This window comes from Oratosquilla oratoria, chromosome 38, assembly GCF_046742065.1.
Source record: "Oratosquilla oratoria isolate Oo_2021 chromosome 38, ASM4674206v1, whole genome shotgun sequence".
Lineage (NCBI taxonomy): Eukaryota > Metazoa > Arthropoda > Malacostraca > Stomatopoda > Squillidae > Oratosquilla > Oratosquilla oratoria.
In genome coordinates, this window is record NC_134814.1 from 2235476 (window position 1) to 2261522 (window position 26047).

The window sequence follows — 26047 nt, forward strand, 5'->3', positions numbered from 1 at the left end:
CCCCTTTTCTGTACACACAGGGCTGGGTAGGCAATGTGCACCTCAACCTAGAGAAGGCTTTTGATAAAGTACCTCACAGCCATCTCATGTGGAAACTGGAGCATACTGGAGGTTGAAGAGGTAAACTACTCAAATGGATGAAAGATTTTCTAAAGAGCAAGTACATGAGAACTCCAAAAGGATAGTTATAGAAGAGATCTGAAAATGAATATCTTTCCACACAGAGTGGTGGATATCTGGAATAAATTGGATGAGGCAACAGTGTGTGCAAATACTATTCAAGAATTTAAGAACAAACTTGATGCTGAAAGATACAAAGATGAGTCACTACGAGCATAGCTCCCTTCCCATATAATACAACTAGGTAAATAAGAGGAGAGTCTGAAAGTGATAGATCTGCCAGCATTTAGGGAATTGATGAAAAAGGGGAGACATTATCATGGTGTTCACAGCATTGAAGGGGATGGACTAAGGTAACAAAGCTCTCTCTGTATAGAATTGGAGAGCATTAAGAGATCAAGCTCAAAAACAAGAGAAAAAACCTGAAAGATGTAAAAAATAAATAAATAGATAAAATAAAACATACAAATGCATGAATTCCAGGAATAAGCTTGGGGGAAGATGTATCATAGGTTGGAACCATACATGAATCTAAGGGATGTTATGATAATGAGAGATTAAGTGATAGGATCTCATGAGCATAACTCCCTTCTTTTATGCAACAGCAAGGTAATTACATTGTATAATCCACTTCAAAATTACCTGCAATGTGATCATGTTTTTCCTGAAGTGTATAACAAAGGTAAAAGGAAAGGGTGTATTTGAATCATGCTGCTCCTTACATCATTGTTTCAGCTTGCCCATTGGTTTCCAGGAATGTTCCATAATACTTGATAATCTGTTACTCTAGAAGGAGGATGAAGAACATTAGATTTACTTGAATATATTGATACATCCTTCCCAAATTAAGAACTTTTTCTAGCAGTTTTGTCTTTTCTTTTCATTGATTTAACCACAGAAATCATCTCAACCCCTCAGCTTCCAGGGCAGGTTTTGTTTTTTGTAATTGCTTCTTATATGGTCTCTTTGCATGCCTGGAAACCAATTTAGTGGTCTTTATTGTATGTATGCTATGGGAATGAGGGAGCATGTATGAGCAATAAATTGACACAGCCTAAAGGGATTTCTCCTTTTCTGCATGAGAGGATGGAGAGCAGGGGGTCACCGATTTAATGAAGCAGCCTTCCTGTGGATGTGCTGTATCTTGCGACACTGCTTCTGACCCAGGGCAGTGGACAAGGTGCAGGGATGACCCGTCATCCAGGAGGGAGAGACGAGGGTAGAGGGGAGTGGAGCATTTAGGGGATGGAATGGGTGGGATTGGTTTTTATGCCTTTGTTTTTTGGCTACCTCCTGTGTAAAGGAGAAAAATTCTTTGGTATATGTACGTATGCTACACAATATTCAGAGTTTATATCAATATATACATAATGATTATGCTTTCCTCTTTTACTCTAGTGTGATCGTTTATGTGGAGCTGGACATCAGTCTAGGAAGGTCCGCTGTCATAAAGTCACTGAGGGAAAGATAGAAATCCTAAATGATGAACAATGTCCTGAGGAAAAGCCCAGTACAAAAAAGAAATGTGAATCCATCCCTTGCATTGGGGTGGACTGGGTAACATCAGAGTGGACTGGTGTAAGTATTAAATATACTTTATTCTCATACTGTAATATAATCTTTATCAATTCTCATATCTTGTTTTTATGGGCAATAAGGCATGTATTTTCCAGTATTTGAAAATGCTGGCATATGTAGCTATAATTGACCAAAGGACTTATATTGCAACAGTGCAATAGCAGTTGTGGAACGGAAGTAGAGACGAGAGGTGTCGTATGTGTGGATGCAACACTTAATGTTGTAAGTGATGAGTTCTGCTTAGCCTCCAGACGTCCTGAGAGTAATCGCCCTTGTGAGAAGGTCATTCCCTGTGACTTCCGATGGTACGCGTCAGAATGGAGTGAGGTATGACTGTTTTCCCAATATCATTAACTAATTTATCTTTAAAGTTATAGTGTATCTAAATCAATGCTAGCAATGGGATATGACAGGTGTAGCAATTTTTTTTTTTTTTTCAAATAAATTATATGATCACCAGTGTTCATCAGACTGCAGTGATGGAGTTCAAAGCCGACACGTCTTTTGTGGGACAAGAAAGGAAAATAGTGTGTCTTCTGTTGATGAAAGCAAATGCAATGCAACTACACGGTTGAATGATACAAAGAGCTGCCAAGGTGAAAAGGAATGCAAACCCACATTTTTCGCTGGGCCTTTTGCAAAGGTAAGTTCTCTGTATTTAGTTGGTCTCAGTAGACACAGACTACCCACTTTTACTTATCACAATCAACAGATATCACATAACCTCCTAAATTTCTGTGATTTGGTACCTGGACAGGGTGATATGTTGATATTAACCTTGGTTTCCTACTTATGGATGGATTCTATATAATTAGATTTTAAGTTTATTCTCATATACAATTGATGTTATGCAGCCACAATATACAATATTTAAAAATTAATAGTAATTCATTTTTTTCTGAATACAGTTTCTATTTGGTTTCTACAAAAGCAAAACAGCTCACTATTACATATACACCAACTATAACAAAGCAAAATGGACTTTTTTTCAAGGATAGTGGCAGTAATTATCAATGATAAAATACAAATCTTCCTTTCACTTCTTGCATAAATCATGCAAAAATTGCACTTTGTTACTTTCCCACATATATTGTCAGTTCATCTTCAATGCACCCCTTTCATGAAACTTGGTGTTCCTTAGTCTATACATTCATCATTTGTTTAACATCCTAGCCACAAGCTCATATGGCTTCAAGTATTACATTTCTACTGATTCCATACCATTTTTCTCTCTTGCATTCATCACAGAGATCTGATTCCCATAGTGACTAAAAATAAGTACTCTACCTTCATGTTCTAGCCCTGCAAAATGGAAGTCAGAGACAACCATTTTCAAAGTCCAATAACACTCTCACCTCCCTCTATAGGTGCATCCCTTAGAAGCTGACACTTATTCTTCATACTAGGCCCAAGATCTATGAATTAAATTCAGCTGTATTTCCTACACTCTTTCACATAAAGAGAGCTAATAAGTAGCAATTGCTCCCCTCCTACTACTGCAAGCCAATGACACAGAAATGGTACCACACTAATACAACACAGGCAATATTACAGTTTCTTCTCAGAGAGATCTGTAACAGAGCCAGAGGACCATTGCTTGCTAATGTAGGGCTGTAGGTTTCTAGTTAGTAGACTCAAGGTAGCAAATGTATTCTATACGGGTGGCAAGAATTTTTGTAGGGAGTAAAGAATTTTTTCTGATGGTTAAAATTAAAGATTTTTACATATATAGTTAATAGTATAGGATTGTATCAAGATGCACACTTCAGAATGGTCACCTTGATCTAGAGAAAGTATTTGATATAGTACCTCATAGTCGAGTTATGTGGGAAGTGGAGTATTTTGGGGGACCAAGAGGCAAACTGCTTGAATGGATGAAAGACTTTTTGAAGGAAAGATACATATGGACTGTAGTAAAGAATAAGATGTCAAGGTCAAGAGCAGTAACAACTGGAGTTCCACAATAATGTTTCTTGTCTATGTCAATAATATGATGGAAGGAACAACAAGCAATGCCAACATGTTTGCAGATTACACAAAAATCATGACAAGTGAAAAACAGGGAGGATGATAGACTATTGCAAAAAGATCTAGACACTATTTTTGCAAAAAGCCAAGAATGGGAAATGAAGTTCAATACCAAAAAATACAAAGTATTGGAAATGGCCAATAGTGGCAAAAGACCATGCTCAAACTATTCCTTGGGAAATTAACCCATTACAAAAGCAAGAGAGGAGAAAAATTTGGGACTGTTGATAAAAGACAACCTGTTACTTGACAAATATATCAACACTGTTGTGGGAGAGATATATGGATTACTGCAGAAGATCAAAGTGGCATTTCACAATTTGGATGAAGGGATGATGAAGAAAATCATAGAAACTCTGATACTGTACATCCAAAACTGGAGTATGCATCAATAGTATGGTCCCCACACAGAGTGAAGGATATAAGCAAGACTGAAAGAATGCAAAGGGCAGAAAGCAAACTGGTCCCCAGCCTGACATATAAACCATATGAGGAAAGACTAAAAGCACTAGGTCTGCCAACTTTGAAAGATCAAAGAGAAGGATGTGATATGATTACAGTATTCAGGTCACTAATGGGGATAGATTGCAATGACAGAAGAGATCTCCTGATTAAATGTGGGAGGGCTTTAAGAGGTCATGGGAGTAAATCAAGAAAGACCACATGTCTAAAGGATGTGGAGAAATACAGTTCTCCATATAGATACATCAATACTTGGAATAGCTTTGGAAGTGATATAGCCCAAGCTCAAATAATACATGAGTTCAAATCTAAATATACATACATACATATATGTACCAAGGCTTTTTCCCCCTTACAAGGGAGGTAGCCAAAAAGAAAAAGGCATAAAATCATTCCCACCCATTCCATCCCTAAATACACTCCACTCCCCTCCACCCTCCCTCGCATCTTAGCACCTTTCGGATGACGGGTCATCCCTGCACCTTGTCCACTACCCTGGGTCAGAGGCAGTGTCGCAAGGCACAGCACATCCACATCAAGGCCACTTTATTAAATTGGTGACCCCCCCTCTCCGTCCCCCCATCAAATCTAAATATAATAATTGGAAATCAAGGATATAGGTTAAGTGGGAACTGTACATGCATTTGAGGCTAGGTATGATAATAAATTAGAGAATAGGAGATGAGGCCCAATCATCATTGCTCCTTTCCCTTATACTACAATTAGGTAAATACTTAGGTAGCTACATGATCTATGTTTTAACTTTCATCAGTCATACACTGATATTAGTGTATCAGTTAACTTAGAAATCTAATTAAATTAGTTGGGGGAATGTCTGTTGAGCAAGGAAGGAAGAAGGTAGGAGATAGGGATGAGGGGAGAATGGCTATGTATAGATGATACTGTGATGCAAAGAAGGAAGGGTATGGGGGAGTAGGGAGTGGTTATGTATGAATGATGTTTTGATGCAGCCTGAAGGGATTACTCACTGTCTTCTCTTTTCTGCATAAGAGAATGAGGGAGGTCACAGATTAAGTGAAGTGGCCTTCCTGTGGATGTGCACTTTCTTGCTGCATTGCTTCTGACCCAGAGCAGTGGGTGGGATACAGAGATGACCCATCATCCTTGAGGAGCTAAGATGAGAAGGGAGGAAGGGATGGTGGACAGGAATGTAATAGGTGGGAGTGGGTACTTGCATTTTAACTTGGCTACCTCCCTTGTAAGGGGGAAAAAGTCCTTGGTATATAGAATAGATACATAATAACAGGCAAAGTTTCAAACACATTCTGGATTTCTAGGGGGCAGGGGGAATGGCTTTAAATGGATGAAGAAATGAAGGAACCCAAAGGGATTCCTTTTTGTTTGCTCTGTGTATTTCTTAAGTGGATGAAGGAAGGAAGGAGTTTCCCATATAACAAAGTAATAGGAGTAAACATACTTCAACTCTTAGGCCATGCTGTGAAGGTGCTGTGCTTTGTTGCATTGCCTCTGACTTGAGCAGTGTGACGGGTGACAGAGATGATTGTTCATCCACACAGAGTTAAGATAGGAAAGAAAATTAATGGGGCTTTTGAATGGGTGTGGGATGGGTATACAGAAGGTAGGGTGAATGCTTTGTCTCAGTCATCCCCTTTATAAGGGGAAAAGGGCCTTTTGGTATATATTTGTATAACACTCCCATGCATAACAGCTGGCACAACTAATGTTTCATATATTCCTTTCATTGCTTCCACTGATGTTCTTTTATTTATCCATACCCCCTCCCTCACTTTATGTCTACAATCATCCTCCAGTCTTTCACTTTCATGTATGTACCCATCATTGGTTCTGTGATATTCATCAATCGTGTGTTTACATAATCTTTCTTTTTTTATCTCACTTTTTAAATTATTTACCTTTCCCATTCTTTGATATGCAGTGCTCAAAGTCATGTGGAAATGGTACCCAAGTAAGGCAAATAACATGCATTTTGGGAAACAAGAGTACCACAATTAATAAATGCCAGAAGGATAAGACACCAAGTATAATCCAGTCATGCAACCTACAACCTTGTGGTGATGAAGGTAAGTTGTGAGGTAGAATATGTAAGAAAATAAAAAGAAATTATAGGAGAGTAGGCTTATACCAGAAGCAGAACTGCTTAATTTATAAATGAATAGCAAAGGAATGATTGATGAATAAGTAAGATTAAAATGCCATACAGAAGACAAGTAAGGGAGAAAATGTGCTAAATGCTTTTTGTGTAATTCATGAAAAGATTAAAATTATTAGAAATAGTAGACACAAGACAGATTGGGAAGTCTGTATGTATGTATTTACTTAATTGTAGCATACAAGAAAGGAGGAACACCCATGGGGCACTATCTCATACTCTACAATTTGCCATACAGTGCTACCTCTCATTAACGGACTAAAAGGGGGGTAATGGTGTCTGTTGATGTGAATAATCCGTTGATTTGGAGTGGCTTTTGGGTGGCATAGTGATTGCACGCACTAAACAACAGTACCAAAAACACAGAAAACACAGCGAAAACACCGCAAACAAAGCTAATTAATGTCCGTTAATGAGAGGTCTCACTGTACCTAGCTTAAAATTATAAAAAAAAATTATCAAGATTTATGTAATGTTCCAGCTTGGCTATATTATAAGCTATTTCAAATATTTAAGCATCCATATGGAAAGGTGTATTTTTTCACATCCTTTGGATATGTGTATGTATGTTTCTCAAATGATCACATCCAGTAGTCATTGATCTTTGATTTAAGGAGCTCATGATTAGGAGTTTTCTAATCATGAGATCTTAAAATCAAAGCTCTGTAACTGCTGGATTTAATTATTTAAAAGACATTGCTACAACTAGTATTCCTGCAGTTGTCATTACCCAGTATTAAAACAATACCAAAACAAAACTGGCCTAATACCAGACACCAAATCTCCCTAGTGTAATCACCACACAGAAGACATAAACTGTTCTCTTACTTCACTCTATAAATGTGTAGATAAATAGTTACTCCAGGGTGCTTCACAAAATAATTTCACTAAGTGACCTGCAGGCTAACCTGCTAATTATTGTCTGAGTTCTTGGTGCTGTGGGTCTCTTGTAAGAAAGATCCTTGGTAGTGGGTTGATGAATATTATATATATTACTTAGTTAAGAATCTGCCATTAGATATATTCAAACCTTGTGCTCTGTTCACAGATCCAGCGGATGATCAAATGGATGATGATCTGGAATGGTGCCCTGAAGGGGTAAGTGACAGTAGTAGCCATAACATTTTGCCTTTAATGGTGGTGTTCTTTTGAAATACATTAAATCCTTCCCCCCCCCAACCAACAAGTTGGCATAATAGGGGAATGAAAACAGTAAATCCTTCCCCCTTCCCAACCAACAAGTTGGCATAATAGGGGGCTGAAGCCTTGTTGAGTTATGTGAAATGCTAAGTAATGAGTATTAACTCTTTCATCACCCCCTGAAATTTAGTGTCAAAGATAGCTTACTATTTACATAGTTGTATTATATGGAAAGGGAGCCATGCTCATGGAGACTGTGTAGTAGGCCCTCTATTAAAATTGGAAAAGAGTCTTTGATATGTATGTGTTTAGGATACCAATTCTCAACCAATATGCTGTGAAGTATTGGTAAGTGCACTATAGGAGCTTTGAGGAAGGTCATTCCTTCCTTAAATGTGTGTACAAATCTTTCAAATTCTATTGAAAAATGTCATCAAGAATATACTTTTGGAGTGTATTGAATGAGGGTGAGTACATTAGAATGTCTGGGGGAAATAACTTGTTATTTGTTTTGGGAGTTTGTCTTGCTGGGAGTTCACTAGTTTAATAAGTCTAGGTTGAGAAGTTGGTCCATGCCTTTATATCCTCTTTGGTCTGCTGGTTGTGTGTATATATCCATATGAAGTGGACATCTTCTACTACCCCTTGTTGCACAATGATATCCCAGTGATCTTGAAAAGATCAAAAAACAATCTCCAAACAAATTCCAAACTGCCAGAAAAACCAGTGTTGTATGGGCCCATCTCCTCCCTCCTTTCCTTCATATGTAAACTGATAGAAAGACAGATCTTAATCTAGAAAGAATCAGAGCATACAAATCCATCTCACCAAATCAATATGAATTCAAAGAGTACCATTCAACCGCTACATTGTTCACAAACATTATCCAAGAAGTACTTGAAGTCTTCAACAAGATAGTACCTCCTAAAAGAACAGTATTAAAGCTGCTAAAAGACTTTTAATACATTCCCGTAATGCATCCCATCAAAAAAGATCATAAAAACTAATATACAAAACACTGACAAGAAATGGTTTACAAGCCTCATGGGAGGTAGAAAGTACCTGAAAATGAATTATTGTAAATCTTTGATTAAAATCCTATTGGAATTGTTTTTGTGCTGCATTTTGTAAACTACATTTGTGTGGTGTGGTGTTAGGGATAAGTGGGTTCAAAGCTTTTGCTCTGACTGTGTGCCAGTCATGCTCATATGTTCTTTGAGGAAGATTTTTTTTTTTTTAACTGTTGGGTACCATGCTGTGGAAGTATAGTCATGTGTGGTTTTCATGAATTGTATGCACACAGTGATAAATATTTCCTTCTGTTGTCCAAACACAACTGCAACTGCTCTTAGTATGCTCAATTTCTTCTTCACATGAACAGCATAAACCTGAAATTTGTGAAAACTCATTATTTTTCATCTATCCTATACATATTTGGCACATTGTTTTATTGATACCATGATGTTCTTCCTACAATTCCCAGACTGAGATGGAAGATTTCACTGACAAGCCATCATCAGGAGACTCCAGTCTAAATACTCAAAGTTCTGGGTCTGGTGATTCTCTTGGACAAGATTTTGGTTCTGGGAAAAACAGGACATTAGATGAGGAAAATATGAGCTCTGGGAATGACAATGAAACCGAGAGCAGCAGTTCTACAGAAATGGAAGACCCAGATTTCAATGACACTTTCTCATCAGCCAATGGGGTATGTATATACTTTTTCCATGTATTCCCTACCTTTATTTAAGAATATATATATATCATTTTTTAAGGAGTAAGTGATTCATGCTGTATGGTTTGACTTTAAGTAAAGAACCAAAGCATGCAAACCCACCTCAACAAGAAAGAGCCTCCTGATAGAACAGCAGGGGTGCTAACAGACTTTTGTTACATTCCCCATATACACCCCATCAAAAATATAGAAACTAATATACAGAGCATACATATACATGTACCAAGGTCTTTTTCCACTTTATATGGGAGGTAGCCAAAGTTAAAAGGCATAATTCTACTCCCACCCATTTCATCCACACCCATTTCACTGCCATTCACCACCCCTCCATCCCTCTTACCTTGGATCCTACTGGATCACTGGTCATCCCTGTATCTTGCCCATCACCCTGGGTCAGAAGTAATACAGCAAGACACAGCATATCCACAGCGAGGCCACTTCATTTAATCAGAGAGGAAGAGAGGAGGAGTTTGAATGTGTTTGAGATGAGATACCTGAAAATTATGATAGGGGTTACCAGGCTGGATAGAGTGAGAAACAAGGAGGTGAGGAGGAGAATGGGGGTGGAGATTAGGAGATTGGGTTGATGAAAGAGTATTGGGATGGTTTGGACACATGGAAAGAATGAGTGAAGAAAGATTTGTAAAAGAGGTGTGGAAGGCAGAGATGGATGGGGTGAACATAAAGGGGTCACCAAGGATGATATAGATAGATGGGGTAAAAGGGGCATTGGGAAAGAGGGGAATGTCTGTTGAGGAAGGACGTGAGAAGGCAGAAGATGGGGTGAATGAAGAATAGTTGTGTATGGATGATGCTGTGATGTATGAAAGGTGAGTGGGTGGGGGATGGAGGGTGAGGGAGTATCTGTGAGTGATATTTTGACACAGCCTGAAGGGATTTCTCCCCGTCTTCTCTTTTTCTACATGAGGGGATGGAGAGGAGGGGTCACCAATTTAATGAAGCAGCCTTGCTGTGGATGTGGTGTGTTTTGTGACACTGCTTCTGGCCCAGGGCAGTGGGCGAGATGCAGGGATGACCCGTCATCCAGGAGGAGCCAAGATAAGAGGGAGGTAGGGGGTTAAATGGGAGTGGAGTATGTGGGAATGGAATGGGTGGAAGTGGATTTTATGCCTTTGTTTTTTGGCTACCTCCTGTATAAGGGGGAAAAAGCCTTTGGTATATGTAAGTTCATCACCTTCATTCAGAACCCTAACAGTTTTCTTGTACTTGGCCTTACTAGTTGAAGCTTTATATTCACTTTACTTTCCATTAAACCTAGGAGGAACTGGTTTTTCTTCTTTACACACTTTTTGTAAATGACCCTTTTTTTATGGCACAAATTACAAGGTTTTTAAACCTACAAGAACCACTATCATGCTGATATGCACAAACTTTTGTCACCAATTTAACCTCAGGGTGTGACATGGTGGTCTCACTAAATTGTGACATTGTTGTCTCACTAGATTGTGAATTTTTTCCAAAACTTTAACTAAGTTCATGTTCTTTAAATCTGTATTCAAGGCTACTAAGTTTAAAGAATATACTTCATTTTCATACATACATGCATGTATGAAAATGAAATGTTTTCTTTAAACTTAGTAGCCTTGAATACAGATTTAAAGAACATGAACTTAGTTAAAGTTTTTTCCAAAACTTTAACTAAGTTCATGTTCTTTAAATCTGTATTCAAGGCTACTAAGTTTAAAGAATAAACTTCATTTTCCACTGCCACAAATAATTGGTCTCTCACTCTGGAATCAAACTGTGATCCAAATACACAATCATTGGCTAGTTTCCTTAGCTTTCCATATAACTCACTTACAGATTCCTACTTCCTCTTTTTCCTTTGTTGGAATACCTGTGATAGGAACTGAATGCAACAAAATATAACCCTAGCAACATACATACATACATACATACATATACCAAGGCTTTTTCCCCCTTCCAAGGGAGGTAGCCAAAAAGGGAAAGGCATAAAAACACTCCCACCCATTTCATCCCTAAATACACTCCACACCCCTCCCACCCTTCCTCTCATCTGAGCACCTCCTGAGCAACATACTAATAAAAAATCTGTAATAACCTGCCTCCATAGATCACAACTTGTTCATTCAAAGACACATGCACACTCAAAAAAAAAAAAAAAAGCACTGTAAGAAAGACATCCAAGTTTTATATTTCACCAAGCTCCCTATGACATCAACCTAATAGATATCACTCTCAAGACAAGTACAAACTACAATGTCATGACTGTTCAAGTCACCATCCATCCATTTAATCTTTAGTGGTCCCCTCAAGTTCACTCCATTCACCTCTGCTTTCCATACCTCTTTTGTTAATCTTTCTTCACTCATTCTTTCCATGTACCCAAATTATCCCAATAATCTTTCATCAGCCCTATTTGCCAACTCCCTTTCCACTCTTGCTCTCCTCACCTCATTCTTCACTCTATCCTACCATACTTGGGTATTCCCTGTACTAGGGTATTAACTGCATGTTATTGTGCAATATTAATTGCACAGTAGCATTCAACCAATGCTTTAGGGACTTTTTTGGAGTGCCCCTAGAATCACACACCATTTTTTCTATGTTAGAGTAAAATATTCCTAGAGGAATGATGCTACTTTTGTACCATAACTGTCCCTCTGATATGCTGTTCTCTTGAAACTGTCCTGTACCATTTCTTTGAGTATGTTCTCTCTTTTTCCTTGTGTCCCCTGTGTTAGAGGGAAGAAAGAATTCTGCCACTGCGTTTCCCATGCAAGTCATACCAGGGGACAAAGTGGGACAGAGTGATGGTACTAGGTGTCTTGCTCTATGAATATTTATCCTACAAGAAGTCAAACTTTATTTAGTACTGGTTATAGATTATCTTTGTTTTCTCAACTGTCATGTACCATGCTGCAGATGCATAGTTGTGTGGTTCTTGTGGGTTCTTTGTAAACAGTGATGAATATTTCTTATTGTTGTCCAAATCCCAAGACTGCAACTGTTCTTAATATGTTCAATTTCTTCTTTGCCTTCAAAACATAAAACTCAAATTTATGAAAATGTATCATTCTTCATTTATCCCTCACATATTTGACACATTGTTTTATCAACTGATACCATGATATTCTTGCTACAAGTCGTCATCAGGAGACTTCAGTCTGAACTCTCAAGGCTCTGGATCTGGTGCTTCTCTTGGACAAGATTTTGCTTCTGGAGAATTCTTACTTCATGGAAACATGACATTAGATGACGAAAATATGACCTCTGAAGATAGCAATAAAAATGAGAGCAGCATTTCTGCAGAGGAATATCCAGATTTAATCAATGAGGTAAGCATGTATATACTTCTTCCTTATATTCCATGCCTCTATTTTAAAAATGGATCACTCTGTGAGAAGTAAAGGATTCCTGCTATATGGTGTGATTTCAGGTAAACCTTTTTTCATGTAGTGTTGGTGGCCCACTTCTTTAGAATCCCCTACTACCACTCCTGGTATGGTATATATGGGTATATTGGTATCAGAGTATTCAATCAGTCATGATGCCTCCCCTCTTCCTCTAGTTAATAGATGAAACAACTTTCCTCCTATCCCGTATATCCACAAAACCTCCCACAGTGCCCTCCTGTCTACCCTGTCATAAGCCTTTTCCAGATCCATAAAAGCCCAAAAAACATCCTTACCTTTTCCTATAGCTTTCTCACATATCTGTCTTTCCACAAAAATCTGATCTACACAACCTCTACCCATCCTAAATCCACACTGTTCCTCACCAATTACTCCCTCTGTTCCTCTCCTAATCCTCTCAATCAAGATCCTCCCATAAGCCTTCCCAACTACACTTAACAAGCTAATCCCTCTGAAACTACTACATTCACACTTGTCCACGTGTAAAGTGGAACTATACAGGCACTCCTCCAGTCCTCCGGCACTCTACCCTCTCTCCAGCAAACATTAAATAACCTCACCAGCCAGTCCACCATCACTGTACCTCCTTTTTTTTTTTTAGACATTCTGCATGGCATCCATCCAGACCAGGTGCCTTACCTGCTCTCATCATCTTAACAACTGCCTTCACTTCATCCTTCCTTATTTCTCCTCCATTTTCCTCATCATCACGGTCATTTTCTTAGCATTTCCCACTGCAGCTATCTTTCCCTCCCTATCCTCCTTCACATTTAGCAACTCCCTAAGATATTCTGCCCATCTTCCCCTTACTGCCTTCTCTTCCATTATCATCTCTCCATCTGCACCTTTTACCTTTTCTTCTCTACTTGATTCGCCTCCTCTTCCTCTCTTAATTTCTTTCCAAAACATCTTTTTATTACTTTCAAAATTTTCTGTCATACTCTTACCCCATTTCACATCTGCTCTCCTCTTTGCCTCCTTTACCTTTTGCTTTACTTCTCTTTTCTTTTCTTTGTACCTCTCATATGACTCCCTCGGCCTATTTTGTAACCAATCTGTGAAAGCTCGCTTCTTCTCTTCTACAACCTTCTTTGTTTCCTCATCCCACCATTCACTACCCTTCCTTCTCTTTCCTCCTGTCCTTCTTATCCCACACACCATCTTTGCATATTTTGTGACTCCCTCCTTGTACCATCCCCATTCCTCCTCCACTCCTAGCTCTACTCTATCCTTCACTCCCTCCCACTCCTCCCTCAGCTTCTTCTTGTACTCCTTCTCCTTTTCCTTTTCATTTAAAGAGTTCACTCTAAGCGCCTCCCTACCTTTTGTCCCTTTCCTCTTTTTCCATCTATCCTCCACTCTCAACTTACCTTCTACCAAAAAATTATCAGATATTCCCCCACCCTCTCCCCTTAGCCCATGTACAACCTTAACTCTTCCTATTATACTCCTATCTACCACTACATAGTCCATTAATGCTCTATCTACCACCCTTCCATCCACCACCCTCTCACATGTGTACTTATGCTTGACTTTCTTCCGGAACACTGTATTTGCAGGTAATAGTATTTAAAAAAAAAAAAAAGAAGATTAATGAATTGACTATCTCTGTACAGTTTTCATAATATGATGTTATAGCTTGTTTTTAGTTATAAGTGTTTTATATATTACCAGTAAGAGAGGTAGAATAGATGCTAACTTAAAATAATTAATTGTTTATTTTCAAAGGTTGAATTGAGTGATGAGCCAGAAGGTTCTGGTTTTGGCTCATCCAGTTCTGGATCTGCTTGGGGTTCTTCTGGCTCGTCCAGTTCTGGATCTGCTTGGGGTTCTTCTGGCTGGTCTGATTCTGGATCTACGAGTATTTGGAGTTCTGGACTCCTCTCATCTTTTCTTGACACTAAAGAGGGTTCTACAGATGATGACAAACAGGTTTCTGAACAAGGTAAGATGTTACAGATAATGCTTTGTCTCTGTATTTTCAATAGAACTTGGACTTGTTTTTAATGATGAATTATTCTAATCAACCAGATAAGACTGTGACTAGCACCCCTTCATCTTTCCCTGACACTAAAGAGGGTTCTACAGATGATGACAAACAAGGTAAGATGTTATAGAAAATGCTCTGTCTGTATATTTTTAATTGAACTTGAACTTGTATTTAATGATGAATTAATCTAATCAACCAGATAAGACTGTGCAGGAGCAAGACACAGACAAACCACGTAAATGTAAAGTACGCCCAAAGAAGGTTCCCTGTGATGAAAGTGAATATGGCTGCTGCCAAGATGGAGTTAGTACTGCACCAGGTCCATTCATGAAAGGTGAGGAAAAATAGATACTGCAATCATTCAATGAATCCATTGCATTGATTCTCTTTTTGCAAAAGACCAATAGGTTGGATATATATATATATATATATATATATATATATATATATATATATATATATATATATATATATATATATATATATATATATATATATATATATATATATATGTGTGTGTATATATATATAGGGCCCTGACAAGGGGAGGGGCAGGGGATGGCAATGCCCCGGTGCGGCACGTTTTGGGGGGGGCAGCACTTTTGGTGAAAAGAAGGTTGAGCAAATTCCCCCTAATGTACTTTTAATGCATGATTTATTTATCATGAGTTGTGTGTATGAATGATATGTGTATAAACATTGTTTTGTGGATGAATGTTACATGTGAATCGTGCAAGTGACCATCAGATGTGGAAGGTGGTGGTAGTGGTGGTGTGTGGGGGGACGGCACTTTTCGAATTGCCTCAGGGCAGCACTTACCCATGTCGGGGTCATATATATATATATATATATATATATATATATATATATATATATATTTATAAATATATGAATGTAAATACATATATATATATTTATATATATATATATATGTGTATATATACATATATATATATATATATATATGTATATGTATATATAATATATATGCATATATATATATATATTACAAAGGATTACAAAGGCGGAACATGCCGACAGGAGACCTTTTGATCCATATCTAGGTCAGATGCGAAAAAAAAAATTATATTGATAATAATATAATAAATAAAAACTATAGTGTAAATAACAAATAAAATACATGAATAAATGCATAGGTATAGTTAAATAATAAACAAACAGGTAAATAGTAAATAATAATAAATTGACATATAACTAATAATAAATGAAAATCAGACAGACAAATGATAACAAAACAAAAACAAATAATATAGGTGGAGAGAAAAAAAAATGAGAGATTGGGTGGTGGGAGTAGAACAAAGATGATCCAGAAATTTATTTACTTTAACATTTCAACCAACTTGGTCTTCTTCAGAGATTAGCTACAGAAAGTTTTTACATAGGTTGCAATTTATATCACTCTTGTTGATGATCAGTTGTTCCATGTTCCACCCATCTCATCACATTTAGCACAACAACACTTGCTACCTTTGATAAGCAAATAAATCCATCTCTTCTGATGGTGTGTTTAATAGTATTTATGTATGCAGCCTTGATTATTTTTCTTCCCTTCTTCTCCAAACCCTTTTGAAGAACTTTAGCCTCCTTCTAGTGCGGCAGGTGACCATGTTTGTCCAAATACTGGACAAGAGAGTTTGAAGTCCTGTGTGCTCTAAAGTCATTTTTGTGTTCAGATAGGCATTTATCTAGACCCTGACTTGACTCTCTGAAATATGAAGCTGAACATCCTTTGCATGGAATTTGATAGATGACATTTGACTTGTTATTAGGACCTTTTCTTATCATTTAACAATTTTCCCTATCTTATTGGGTGAGAATTTAGCTGTTTTCATCCCACCTTTTATGAGGAATCTGTTGATGTCTTTAGTGTTTATTGAGTTGGGAACTGTCATGGTCTACATATACTTAGATTCATGAGGACCCTGATTCCTGATATGCTACTAAATCTCTAAACCTACATATGTATACAACCCCAGCATTATATACAGGGAGCTCCAAAAAAGATGTAACTAGTTTGATTGGTCTTTATTCAGACAGACTTTGAATAACAAGCTTAATACGCAAGATACATAAAGTCAGTAAGGTTGGATTATGTCTGAAAGTCAAACAAACTTCTGGTAGTCCACATGCTTGATATTAGCCCCATTTCTGTTGAAACATGCTTTCACGTGGATGCAGAAATTCTGGCCAACTCTTTTCCATGTTTCAGCGGAAACTTCAGCTACATAAGCTGCCACATTCTGCTTTAGATCAGCCTGTGTTTGAGGTCTGTTGGCATAGACCTTCCCCTTTGCTGCTCCCCAGAACCAGAAATCAAGTGGATTTAAGTCAGGGCTGTGGGGGGCCCACTCATGATCTGTGTTGAGGCTGATGAGACAATTCCGGAAGAGTCCCCTGAGATGATCCAATGATGCGTGGGCTGTATGAGGTCTTGCACCATCCTGCATGAATCAAGCAATCCTAAACTGTCCTTGGGTTAGCTTCTGAGTCAGGTCACCGTGAAACTGATCAAGAATGGTGATATAACGTTCACTGTTGATGGTAACGGTGCACCCATTTTCCTCGAACCAGTAAGGTCCCAGCAGACCGTGCTTTGCATTGAATGCCACAAATGCAGTGACCTTCAGACCTTTGAGGCACTTCTCACTGATTTCTTCTGGCTTCTCTTCTCCCCAAAACACATTGTGGTGGTTATTAACAGCCCCATTAAGATGAAAGCGTGCTTCATCACTAAACCAAATGTGATTGAGCCAGTTGGGAGTTTGCTCGAGGTTTTCATTCAGCCAGTCGCACATCTCGATTCTCTTCTCTTTGTCCTGTTGCTGCAGCACATGGTGAGTTGAAATTCTAAATGGGAACAGCTTCAGGTCCTTCCTCATAACTCTCAAAAGTGTAGTTGGAGAGAGAGCCAGCTCTTGAGCGCGGATTCGGTAAGATTTCTTCGGACTGCTAACCACCAACTCACGGACTTGCTCCCTCTTCTCAGGAGTGATGATCGGTCACTGGCCACTTCTTCCCTTGTGGATGTGATCCAGGGTTTTCTCCTTTTCAAAATGCTGCACAATCCTCTGTATTTTCAAATTTGTAAGTGCTGCACACTCAGACTTAGATTTGTGACCCTGGTGTGTGTTGAACCGACGGCGGACTTCTGCGGGTGACTTGGTTTCATACCAGAGTTGGACGATTTTCAACTTCTGCTCTAGCATGTACATTTTGCATACAATCTGGAAAACAAGAAAAACAAAGACATGTTAACAAATCCAACCTAGTTGACTATGTAACCTGAAAAGGAAAAGTCCGTGCGCGCCCCAACAGATTTATTATAGCCGATCAAAGTAGTTACATCTTTTTTGGAGCTCCCTGTATATATACAGGTAAACGTCGACTTACGATGGCCGCGACTTACGATTGTTCGACTTTACGATGACGACGACGACGACGACGATATGATAATTTAACCCCTTCCATACGGTGCCGCACACGTAGGCATCATGAGGAGCAAGTGGATTCGCGACGCTGCCATATCGGCGTCTTGATTATATTTATTGTAGTCGCCCCTGTGTTTTTACATTCTCTCAAATGTGCCCTGAATCCCATTCTCTGTGGTTTTCAAAATTCGCGGGTGAAAGAGAGAACGATCGATATAAGCGGTGACTATATTTTATGATGCGAGTATTATTACGTCACGTCGTATGGCTGGCATTGGCTGCTGCCCGCGAGATTTAAGTTCCGTACTGAAAATACATATTATAGTGTTTGAATATGGTAAAAAGGATAAAAATAATTAAATAAACTACTGTACATGTTTAATAGGCTATATTCAGTATCTCTGGTGGTTAATATACAGGTAGGCTAGGTACAGTGACCACGGAACAGTGATACACAAATTGGGGATCGACTTACGATGAAATCGTCTTACGATGGCTCTATCGAAACCTAATGCCATCGTAAGTCGACGTTTACCTGTATATATATATATATATATATATATATATATATATATATATATATATATATATATTTATATATATATATATATATATATATATATATATATATATATATATGCATGAGAAATCACATAAACTCGTGATTCTAAATATGCGGAAAAACCACCAAGGAAAAAGATAAACTGATGACCAAGCGCTTTCGTGTATTCAGACACCCTCAGGGTGACTGAGGATGTCTGAATAGACGAAAGCGCTTGGTCATCAGTTTATCTTTTTCCTTGGTGGTTTTTCTGCATATATATATATATATATATATATATATATGTATATATATGTATATATATATATATGTAGATATATATATATATATATATGCAGAAAAACCACCAAGGAAAAAGATAAACTGATGACCAAGCGCTTTCGTCTATTCAGACATCCTCAGTCACCCTGAGGGTGTCTGAATACATGAAAGCGCTTGGTCATCAGTTTATCCTTTTCCTTGGTGATTTTTCCGCATATTTAGAATCACGAGTTTATGTGATTTCTCATGCATATATATATATATATATATATATATATATAAAAGTATATACATATATATTTATATATATACATATATAAGTATATAGTAGAGCCTATGTTAGAATGGGAAATGGAGAGTGAGTAGTTTGAGGTAAAGGTGAGACTGTGTCAGGAATGTGTCTTATCACCATTGCTGTTCAATGCGTACATGGATAGGGTGGTGTGTGAAGTAAAGGTGAGGGTAATGGGCAGGGGACTGGAGATAGTTTAAGAGAATGCAGAAGAGTGGGAAGTGAGCCAGTTGTTGTTTGCTGATGACACTGCTTATGGCAGGATCACAAGAAGGATTAAGAGAGTTAGTGACAGAGTTTGGGAAGGTATGCGATAGGAGAAAGTTGAAGGTAAATGTAACTAAATGTAAGGTGATGAGATGTACAAGGGGAGAGAGTGGCAGTGAGGTGGAAGTCCAAAAGGAGAGAGGCTAGAAGAAGTGGATAGCTTTAGGTATTTGTGGTCACATGTGGCAGGAAAAGGGAGGAGTGGAGGTGGAGGTGAATTATAGATTGAAAGAAGCAAGTAAATGCTTTGGGGGATAAAAATGTGTTATGAGAAATAACAACTGGGAATAGATGCAAAGAGGAGATTCTATGAAGGGATGATTGTACCAGTGGCATTGTAGGGGGCAGGCAGTTGGAATTTAAGAGAGTCAGAGAGAAAAAACTAAATGTAGTTGAGATGAAGTGTCTGAGAAGTATGGTACGGGTTACTAGGTTGGATAGAGTGAGAAATGAAGAGGTGAGGAGAAGAGCTTGAGTGGAAAAGGAGATGGTAGATAGGGCTGATGAAAGCTTATTGGGATGGTTTAGACACATGGAAAGAATGAGTGATAAAATATTAGTAAAAGAGATGTGCAAGGCAGAAGTGGAGGCAGTGAACTTGAGGGGACAACTGAGGATGAGATGGATGGATGGGGTGAAGGGGGCATTGAGCAAGAGGGGAATGTCTGTTGAGCAAGGAAGGGAAAGCCAGGAGTTAGAGATGAGTGGAGAATAACTGTGCATGGATGATACTGTTATGCAAAAGAAAGGGAGGGATGGGGGTGGGGGTAGGGAGTTCTTATGTATGAATGATATTTTGTTGCAGCCCAAAAGGATTTCTCCCCATCTTCTTTTTTCCTGCATGAGGGGCGAGAGAGGGAGTAATAGGTATGTAACTCTGACTTAGCTACCTCCCTTATAAGGGGAAAAAAGCTCTTGATATATATATATATATATATATATATATATATATATACATATATATATATATATATATATATATATATATATATATATATATATAAAGTGGAAAAGTTGGTAAGGAAACTCATATTGAACCAGAAACACTAATGTAATCTAGTGTTTCAACTTTGTCTTCTTCAGCGTAACAGACTTATACAAATCATCATATTAGTCTGTTACTCTGACATTAGATTACATCAGTGTTCCTGGTTCAACCTGAGTTTCCTTACGATGTTTTCCACTCATTTGTCACTCCTTGAAACATATATATATATATAAATATATATATATATATATATATATATATATATATATATATATATATATATATTTACCTAGTTGTATTTTGCAGAAGAGCTATGCTCGTAGTGACCCACAGTTATATCTTTCCACATCCAGTTCTTTCTTAAAATCATGTATAGTTTTAGCACTCACTGTTTTCTCTTTCAATTTGTTCCATGTATCTATTACTCTGTGTGGAAAGCTGTTTTTTTTTTCAAATCTCTTCTGTAACTGTCTTTCTTAAGTTTCTTCTCGTGTCCTCTTGTGTTTCTACTGTCCCATTTAAGTAGGTCATCCCTATCAAGGATTTCCATCCCTTTCATAATTCTGTAGATGGTTATCAAATCACCTCTTTCTCTTCTTTGTTCTAGAGTTGATAAGTTTAGTTTGTCCAATATTTATTCTTATAACAACTTGCTAAGTGTTGGTACCATCTTTGTCATTGCTCTTTGAATTCTTTCCAGTTTATTAATGTATGTATTTATTAACCTAGTTGTATTTATGGGAAGAGAGCTATGCTTATAGTGACCCATTTTCATATCTCTCCACATCCAGTTTATTCTTAAAATCGTGTATAGTTTTGGCATTCACTGTTTATCCGTTCAGTTTGTTCCACAAATCAATCACTCTTTGTGGGAAGTTATTCTTTTTCAGGTCTCTTCTGTAGGTGTCTTTCTTTAGTTTCTTTTTGTGACTTCTTGTTTCTCTTCTATCCCATTTTAATAAGTCATCTCTGTCGAGAATTTCTATCCCTTTCATAATTCTGAAAATGATCAACAAATCGCCTCTTTCTCTTCTCTGTTCCAGTGATGACAGATGTAATTTTCCCAATCTTTGTTCATATGTCAGGTTTGTCAGTGTAGGTGCCAACTTTGTCACTGCTCTTTGTATTCTTTCTAACTTTCTTATGTTCTTCTTTGTGCTAGGTGCCCATAGTGTTGCAGCATATTCTAGTTTAGGTCTTATCAGTGTAACAACTATTTTTTCAACTATCTCCTCATCTATGTAGTCGAAGGCCACTTTCATTGACCTCAATAACTTATAAGTATCTCCAAATAATTTATTGACATGTTTATCAAATGTCAAGTCACTTGAGATGATTACTCTCAGGTCCCTTTCTGAATCGACTTTTTTGACTTCTTTGTTTCCGACTTTGTACTGTCCCGATACTCTATTTTTACTTTTTCCAAATTCCATTATGCTACATTTTTTTTTACTGTATGTTGAAATTCATCTCACTTTGCCGACTCCATTCCCATATTTTGTCTAAGTCTTCTTGTAGCGATATGCAATCTTCTTCTGTTCTTACTCTCTCGAGAAATTTGGCATCATCAGCAAAGAAGTTCATATAACAGTTTACTCCCTTATCCATATCATTTATATATATAGCATATCATTTATATATATGTATGTATGTATGTAAAATAGACTAAAGGGGAACTTCAAGGTTTATTATTAGAAGAAGAAATGGAACAACACCTACACTCAATTTGTTGCCACAGTTTACTGGTTTGTAACTTTGTTTCATTCTGTATCCCTCCCTACTCATTTTTCTGCTTTAGTCTGTTTCAGATATTTGTGATCTGATCCACCAGCTCACTATGTGTCACTAATACTAACATAAATAATACTTTTCTACAATCACATGAGTTAGTGACCATTGTCAGGCTGTAGTTCTCATATAAGAGTTCTGAGGTAACAGATTAATCTTCTAATGCAAAAATTTAAATCTCTTCTTCACTGTTTTTGTATGTTGTTTTTTCTTATTTATAAGGTGATTTATATATTATCTTAATTTTCTTATATATTTCAACATCTTTTGTAGGATGCCAGCCTATCAAAACATGTAAAGATGCACCATTCGGATGTTGTCCAGATGAAATAACACCAGCCAAAGGTGTAGACTTCAAAGGTTGTCTATCCTCACAGTGTGAAAATTCCCTCTTTGGGTGCTGTCCTGATGGATTTTCAGAGGCTGAAGGACCAGATGATGAAGGATGTAAAGATGAATTACTCAAGCAATGTGAAATGACAAAGTAAGATATGATTTGTTAATTGTTAGATAAAAGTGTAGTTGTATCAACACATGGTTTTCTACTTAATCTATCTTAGTGTATGTACCAAATTATTTGTAGATGCTACTGCACTTGTGGTTGGATCAGAGGAATGTCTGAGAGTCCTAATGGCAGAGCCCTTACATGCCGTGCTGCCCTGGGGCAAAGTTACGCCTCGGGACAAAATGCTGCCCCAGGGCAAAGTTTTCAGTGATGCCCCCCCTCCCCCATCACCACTTCCCATCTCCACCATCCCTTACAGCCTGTTATAGCTATTGGCTTGTGAAATAATTAAACGGATTTAAAAACAAATTATTTAATGTCCCTATTGCAGAAAGGATAAGGGAAAAATATTTCATATTTGTTGATTCTAACACAAAATTCGTATATTATGGTAAAATAATCAGAGCTCCTTAAAATGGCACCTACGCTGACAAACCTGACATATGAACAAAGATTGGAGAAATTACATCTGTCATCACTGGAACAGAGAAGAGAAAGAGGCAATTTGTTGACCATTTTCAGAATTATGAAAGGGATGGAAGTTCTCAACAGAGACGACTTATTATAGTGGGATAGAAGAGAAACAAGAGGACATGAAAAGAAACTAAAGAAAGACAGCTACAGAAGAGACTTGAAAAAGAATAGCTTCCCACATAGAGTGATTGATGTGTGGAACAAACTGAATGGAGAAACAATGAATGCCAAAACTATACACAATTTTAAGAATAAACTGGATGTTGAGAGATATGAAAATGGGTCACTACGAGCATAGCTCTTGGCCTGTAAAATACAACTAGGTAAATACAACTGAACAAAAGAGAGAGGGAGGGAGATTGAGAGGGAGAGGAAGCAGCAGCAATAGCAGTAGTTCACTATTTAAACAGAAACAACAACCTGCTACCTATATCACACAATACATCCACACAAAAGCTTGTTCACACCCAAATCATTAAGGTTCTTCAAGACAGACCACCAAATTTAATACTTTTTCTTTTAACAAAGGTTTGGATGTTGCCCTGATGGTTTAACACCTGCTGCTGGATTCGATTTTGCTGGATGCCCTGATTGTGAGGGTTCATGTGAAGATTGCAACAAAACTGTTCATGGATGCTGTCCAGATGGCATAACTCCATCTAGAGGACCTAACTTTAAAGGATGTGAAGAGTCCACATCTGGATCTGGAAGTGGGGACTCCTCTGGTAAGGCAAATTATTTTTTTTTTCTTCTTTATGGTTGTTTAAAGTGTATAAAAATAATTGGGGTTGTGATTTATTACAAAATCATGATACTAGATGATAAATTGTGCATGTTGTTAAGTGAGTGGAGAAACTTTACAAAATAATGATAAAAAAGTTCAGGCGTGGAAGACATTGTGCCTATTCACAAAAAGGAAAATAAAGGACCTAGCCAGCTGTATCCCAATCTCAGTTATCAGTAATCGGCAAAACAAATATTAGGATGCCTCTGAATAACCTCAATAAATCATCTATAGTAAAAAATTAATGATTTTTTCATAGAATTGTACATGAGAATGATTGGTATGCATTACTGTACTAGACCCCTGGAACCCACATATTGATGATACAAATTCATAAAGGAGGAAGTGAGGAGATACCATTCAATTTTAAATCATTGTTCCCGACCAAAACAGTAGTGAGGCAGAGGTGGATGAAGTGAACTTGCGGGGAAGACCAAGAATGAGATGAATGGATGGGATGAAGTGTGCCTTGAGTAAAAGGGGAATGCCTCTTGAGCAGGGAAGGAAGAAGGCAAAAGATAGGTGTAAATGAAGAATGATTGTCAATGGGCTATAAATTAACATGACCCAAAGGGATTTCTCTTCATTTTTTTTTTATTTTTGCATGTGAGGATGAGGAGGTAGGGTCACCAAGTAACTGAAGCAGTGTGGTCCTGCTGTGAATGTGCTATGTCTTGCTGCACTGCCTCTGACTTGGACAGACTGGAATGGCCATTCATCCACAGGGAGCTAAGATGGGTTGTGGATGGGAGTGGAATGGGTGGGAGTGGGAGTGTACCTTGGCTGGCTACCTTCCTTATAAGAGAGGTAGATGATAAATGGAGAATAAGAGAAGGACCTCTTGATAGTAGCTCCTTTCCTGTATTCTGTACCACAGTTTGGTAAATGCATATCTGAAAGATATCAAGAAACACAGTTTTCCTTATGGATGCATACTGGAATAGGCTACAAGATTTTAAGAAAAAACTTGATGCTGAAAAATACAAAGACAGGTCACCACGAGCATAGCTCCCTTCCCATGTAATACAACTAGGTAAAACTAGGTAAATACAGGATAAGGTCCAAGGTAATATCATAAGCAAATTCAAAACTAGGTACAATAGATTGAAGGATGTCCATCCCCAAGAGCTTAGCCCTTTTCCTGTATACTACAGTTAGGTAGATCCATGATGTCATAATGTTTATTTTACAGTATTGCTTCATGCAATTTTCAGGGTACTCTGGCATGGAGACGGATCAAGATTCAGATGGAAAAACAAGTACTACTACTGAAATCCCACCAGACTGCACTCATTCTACATTTGGTTGCTGTAATGATCAATATACAGCGGCACATGGACCTAACTTTGAAGGCTGCTGCCTCTCTTCAGCCTTTGGTTGTTGCCCTGATCATCTTACAGAAGCAAGAGGTCCAAACTTTGAAGGTAGATATATATATTTCTATATCCAGAGAATAATTTGATGCATTTCCTCCATCATAAAAGTTAGTTTGAAACAAAACAAACTTAATAAATTATGTCACTGTTAGATAGGTTGTATGTTATCACATTACAGAAGACAAATGAAAATAAATGCTAACACAATTTTTGTGCCCCATTACATCTTTCATGTTGATAAAAGTACTATCTGCCTGGGGTGAGGTGGACAATATTTTTGTCAAATCTGGAAAGACCCATATAAGTGGCATGGTTTCATGCCAAAAATTACATCTGCCTACAGGGGTGGAGTGTATCAGTAAGCCAAGAATTAATCATGTTAGTCATTGTCTTGTTGGTGTGGAGGAATGTTGTGTGCTATGATCCCTCAGTCCAGGAGCCCTTCTAAAACCTGACCACAACATTTTCTTAGCCACCCTGTGCTACCAATATGAGCAATATCAAGGATCTGAGTGCAGAAACCATAGCCCAAATAGTTGCCATCAATAAATCTGGCCAGCAAACAAAGGAAATTGACTCTGCTTAAAGGTCAACTAAGAAGGTTTTGCATTTCTTTACTTTTTGTTATTTCATGTATGAAAATATAACTTAGAAGAAGTTAGAACACTAAAATGCACGTTTCTAGCATTCTATAGTCT

At 37.8% G+C, this 26047-nt stretch overlaps 2 protein-coding genes across 5 annotated transcripts in view; one reads left to right on the forward strand and one right to left on the reverse strand.

Annotated features, from left to right (window-relative positions):
• The window catches only part of Ppn (proteoglycan-like sulfated glycoprotein papilin), a 228928-nt gene that overhangs the window by 138623 nt on the left and 64258 nt on the right, over nucleotides 1-26047 (forward strand). For all 4 annotated transcript variants that reach the window (XM_076175936.1, XM_076175939.1, XM_076175937.1 and 1 more), the window contains exons 12-24: nucleotides 1519-1698; nucleotides 1852-2025; nucleotides 2159-2341; nucleotides 6107-6251; nucleotides 7389-7438; nucleotides 8964-9188; nucleotides 12344-12535; nucleotides 14342-14558; nucleotides 14645-14716; nucleotides 14803-14937; nucleotides 22484-22694; nucleotides 23718-23914; nucleotides 25188-25397. In XM_076175936.1, coding sequence (XP_076032051.1) covers nucleotides 1519-1698; nucleotides 1852-2025; nucleotides 2159-2341; nucleotides 6107-6251; nucleotides 7389-7438; nucleotides 8964-9188; nucleotides 12344-12535; nucleotides 14342-14558; nucleotides 14645-14716; nucleotides 14803-14937; nucleotides 22484-22694; nucleotides 23718-23914; nucleotides 25188-25397 — 2191 coding nt within the window. The remainder of the gene's footprint in view (nucleotides 1-1518; nucleotides 1699-1851; nucleotides 2026-2158; nucleotides 2342-6106; nucleotides 6252-7388; nucleotides 7439-8963; nucleotides 9189-12343; nucleotides 12536-14341; nucleotides 14559-14644; nucleotides 14717-14802; nucleotides 14938-22483; nucleotides 22695-23717; nucleotides 23915-25187; nucleotides 25398-26047) is intronic.
• LOC143019944 (uncharacterized) overlaps nucleotides 15873-26047 on the reverse strand; it is an 82324-nt gene continuing 72149 nt past the window's right edge. Inside the window, exon 2 of the mRNA XM_076175948.1 lies at nucleotides 15873-17848. Within this exon, the coding sequence (XP_076032063.1) occupies nucleotides 17075-17503 (429 nt within the window). The 5' untranslated portion in view covers nucleotides 17504-17848 and the 3' untranslated portion in view covers nucleotides 15873-17074. The remainder of the gene's footprint in view (nucleotides 17849-26047) is intronic.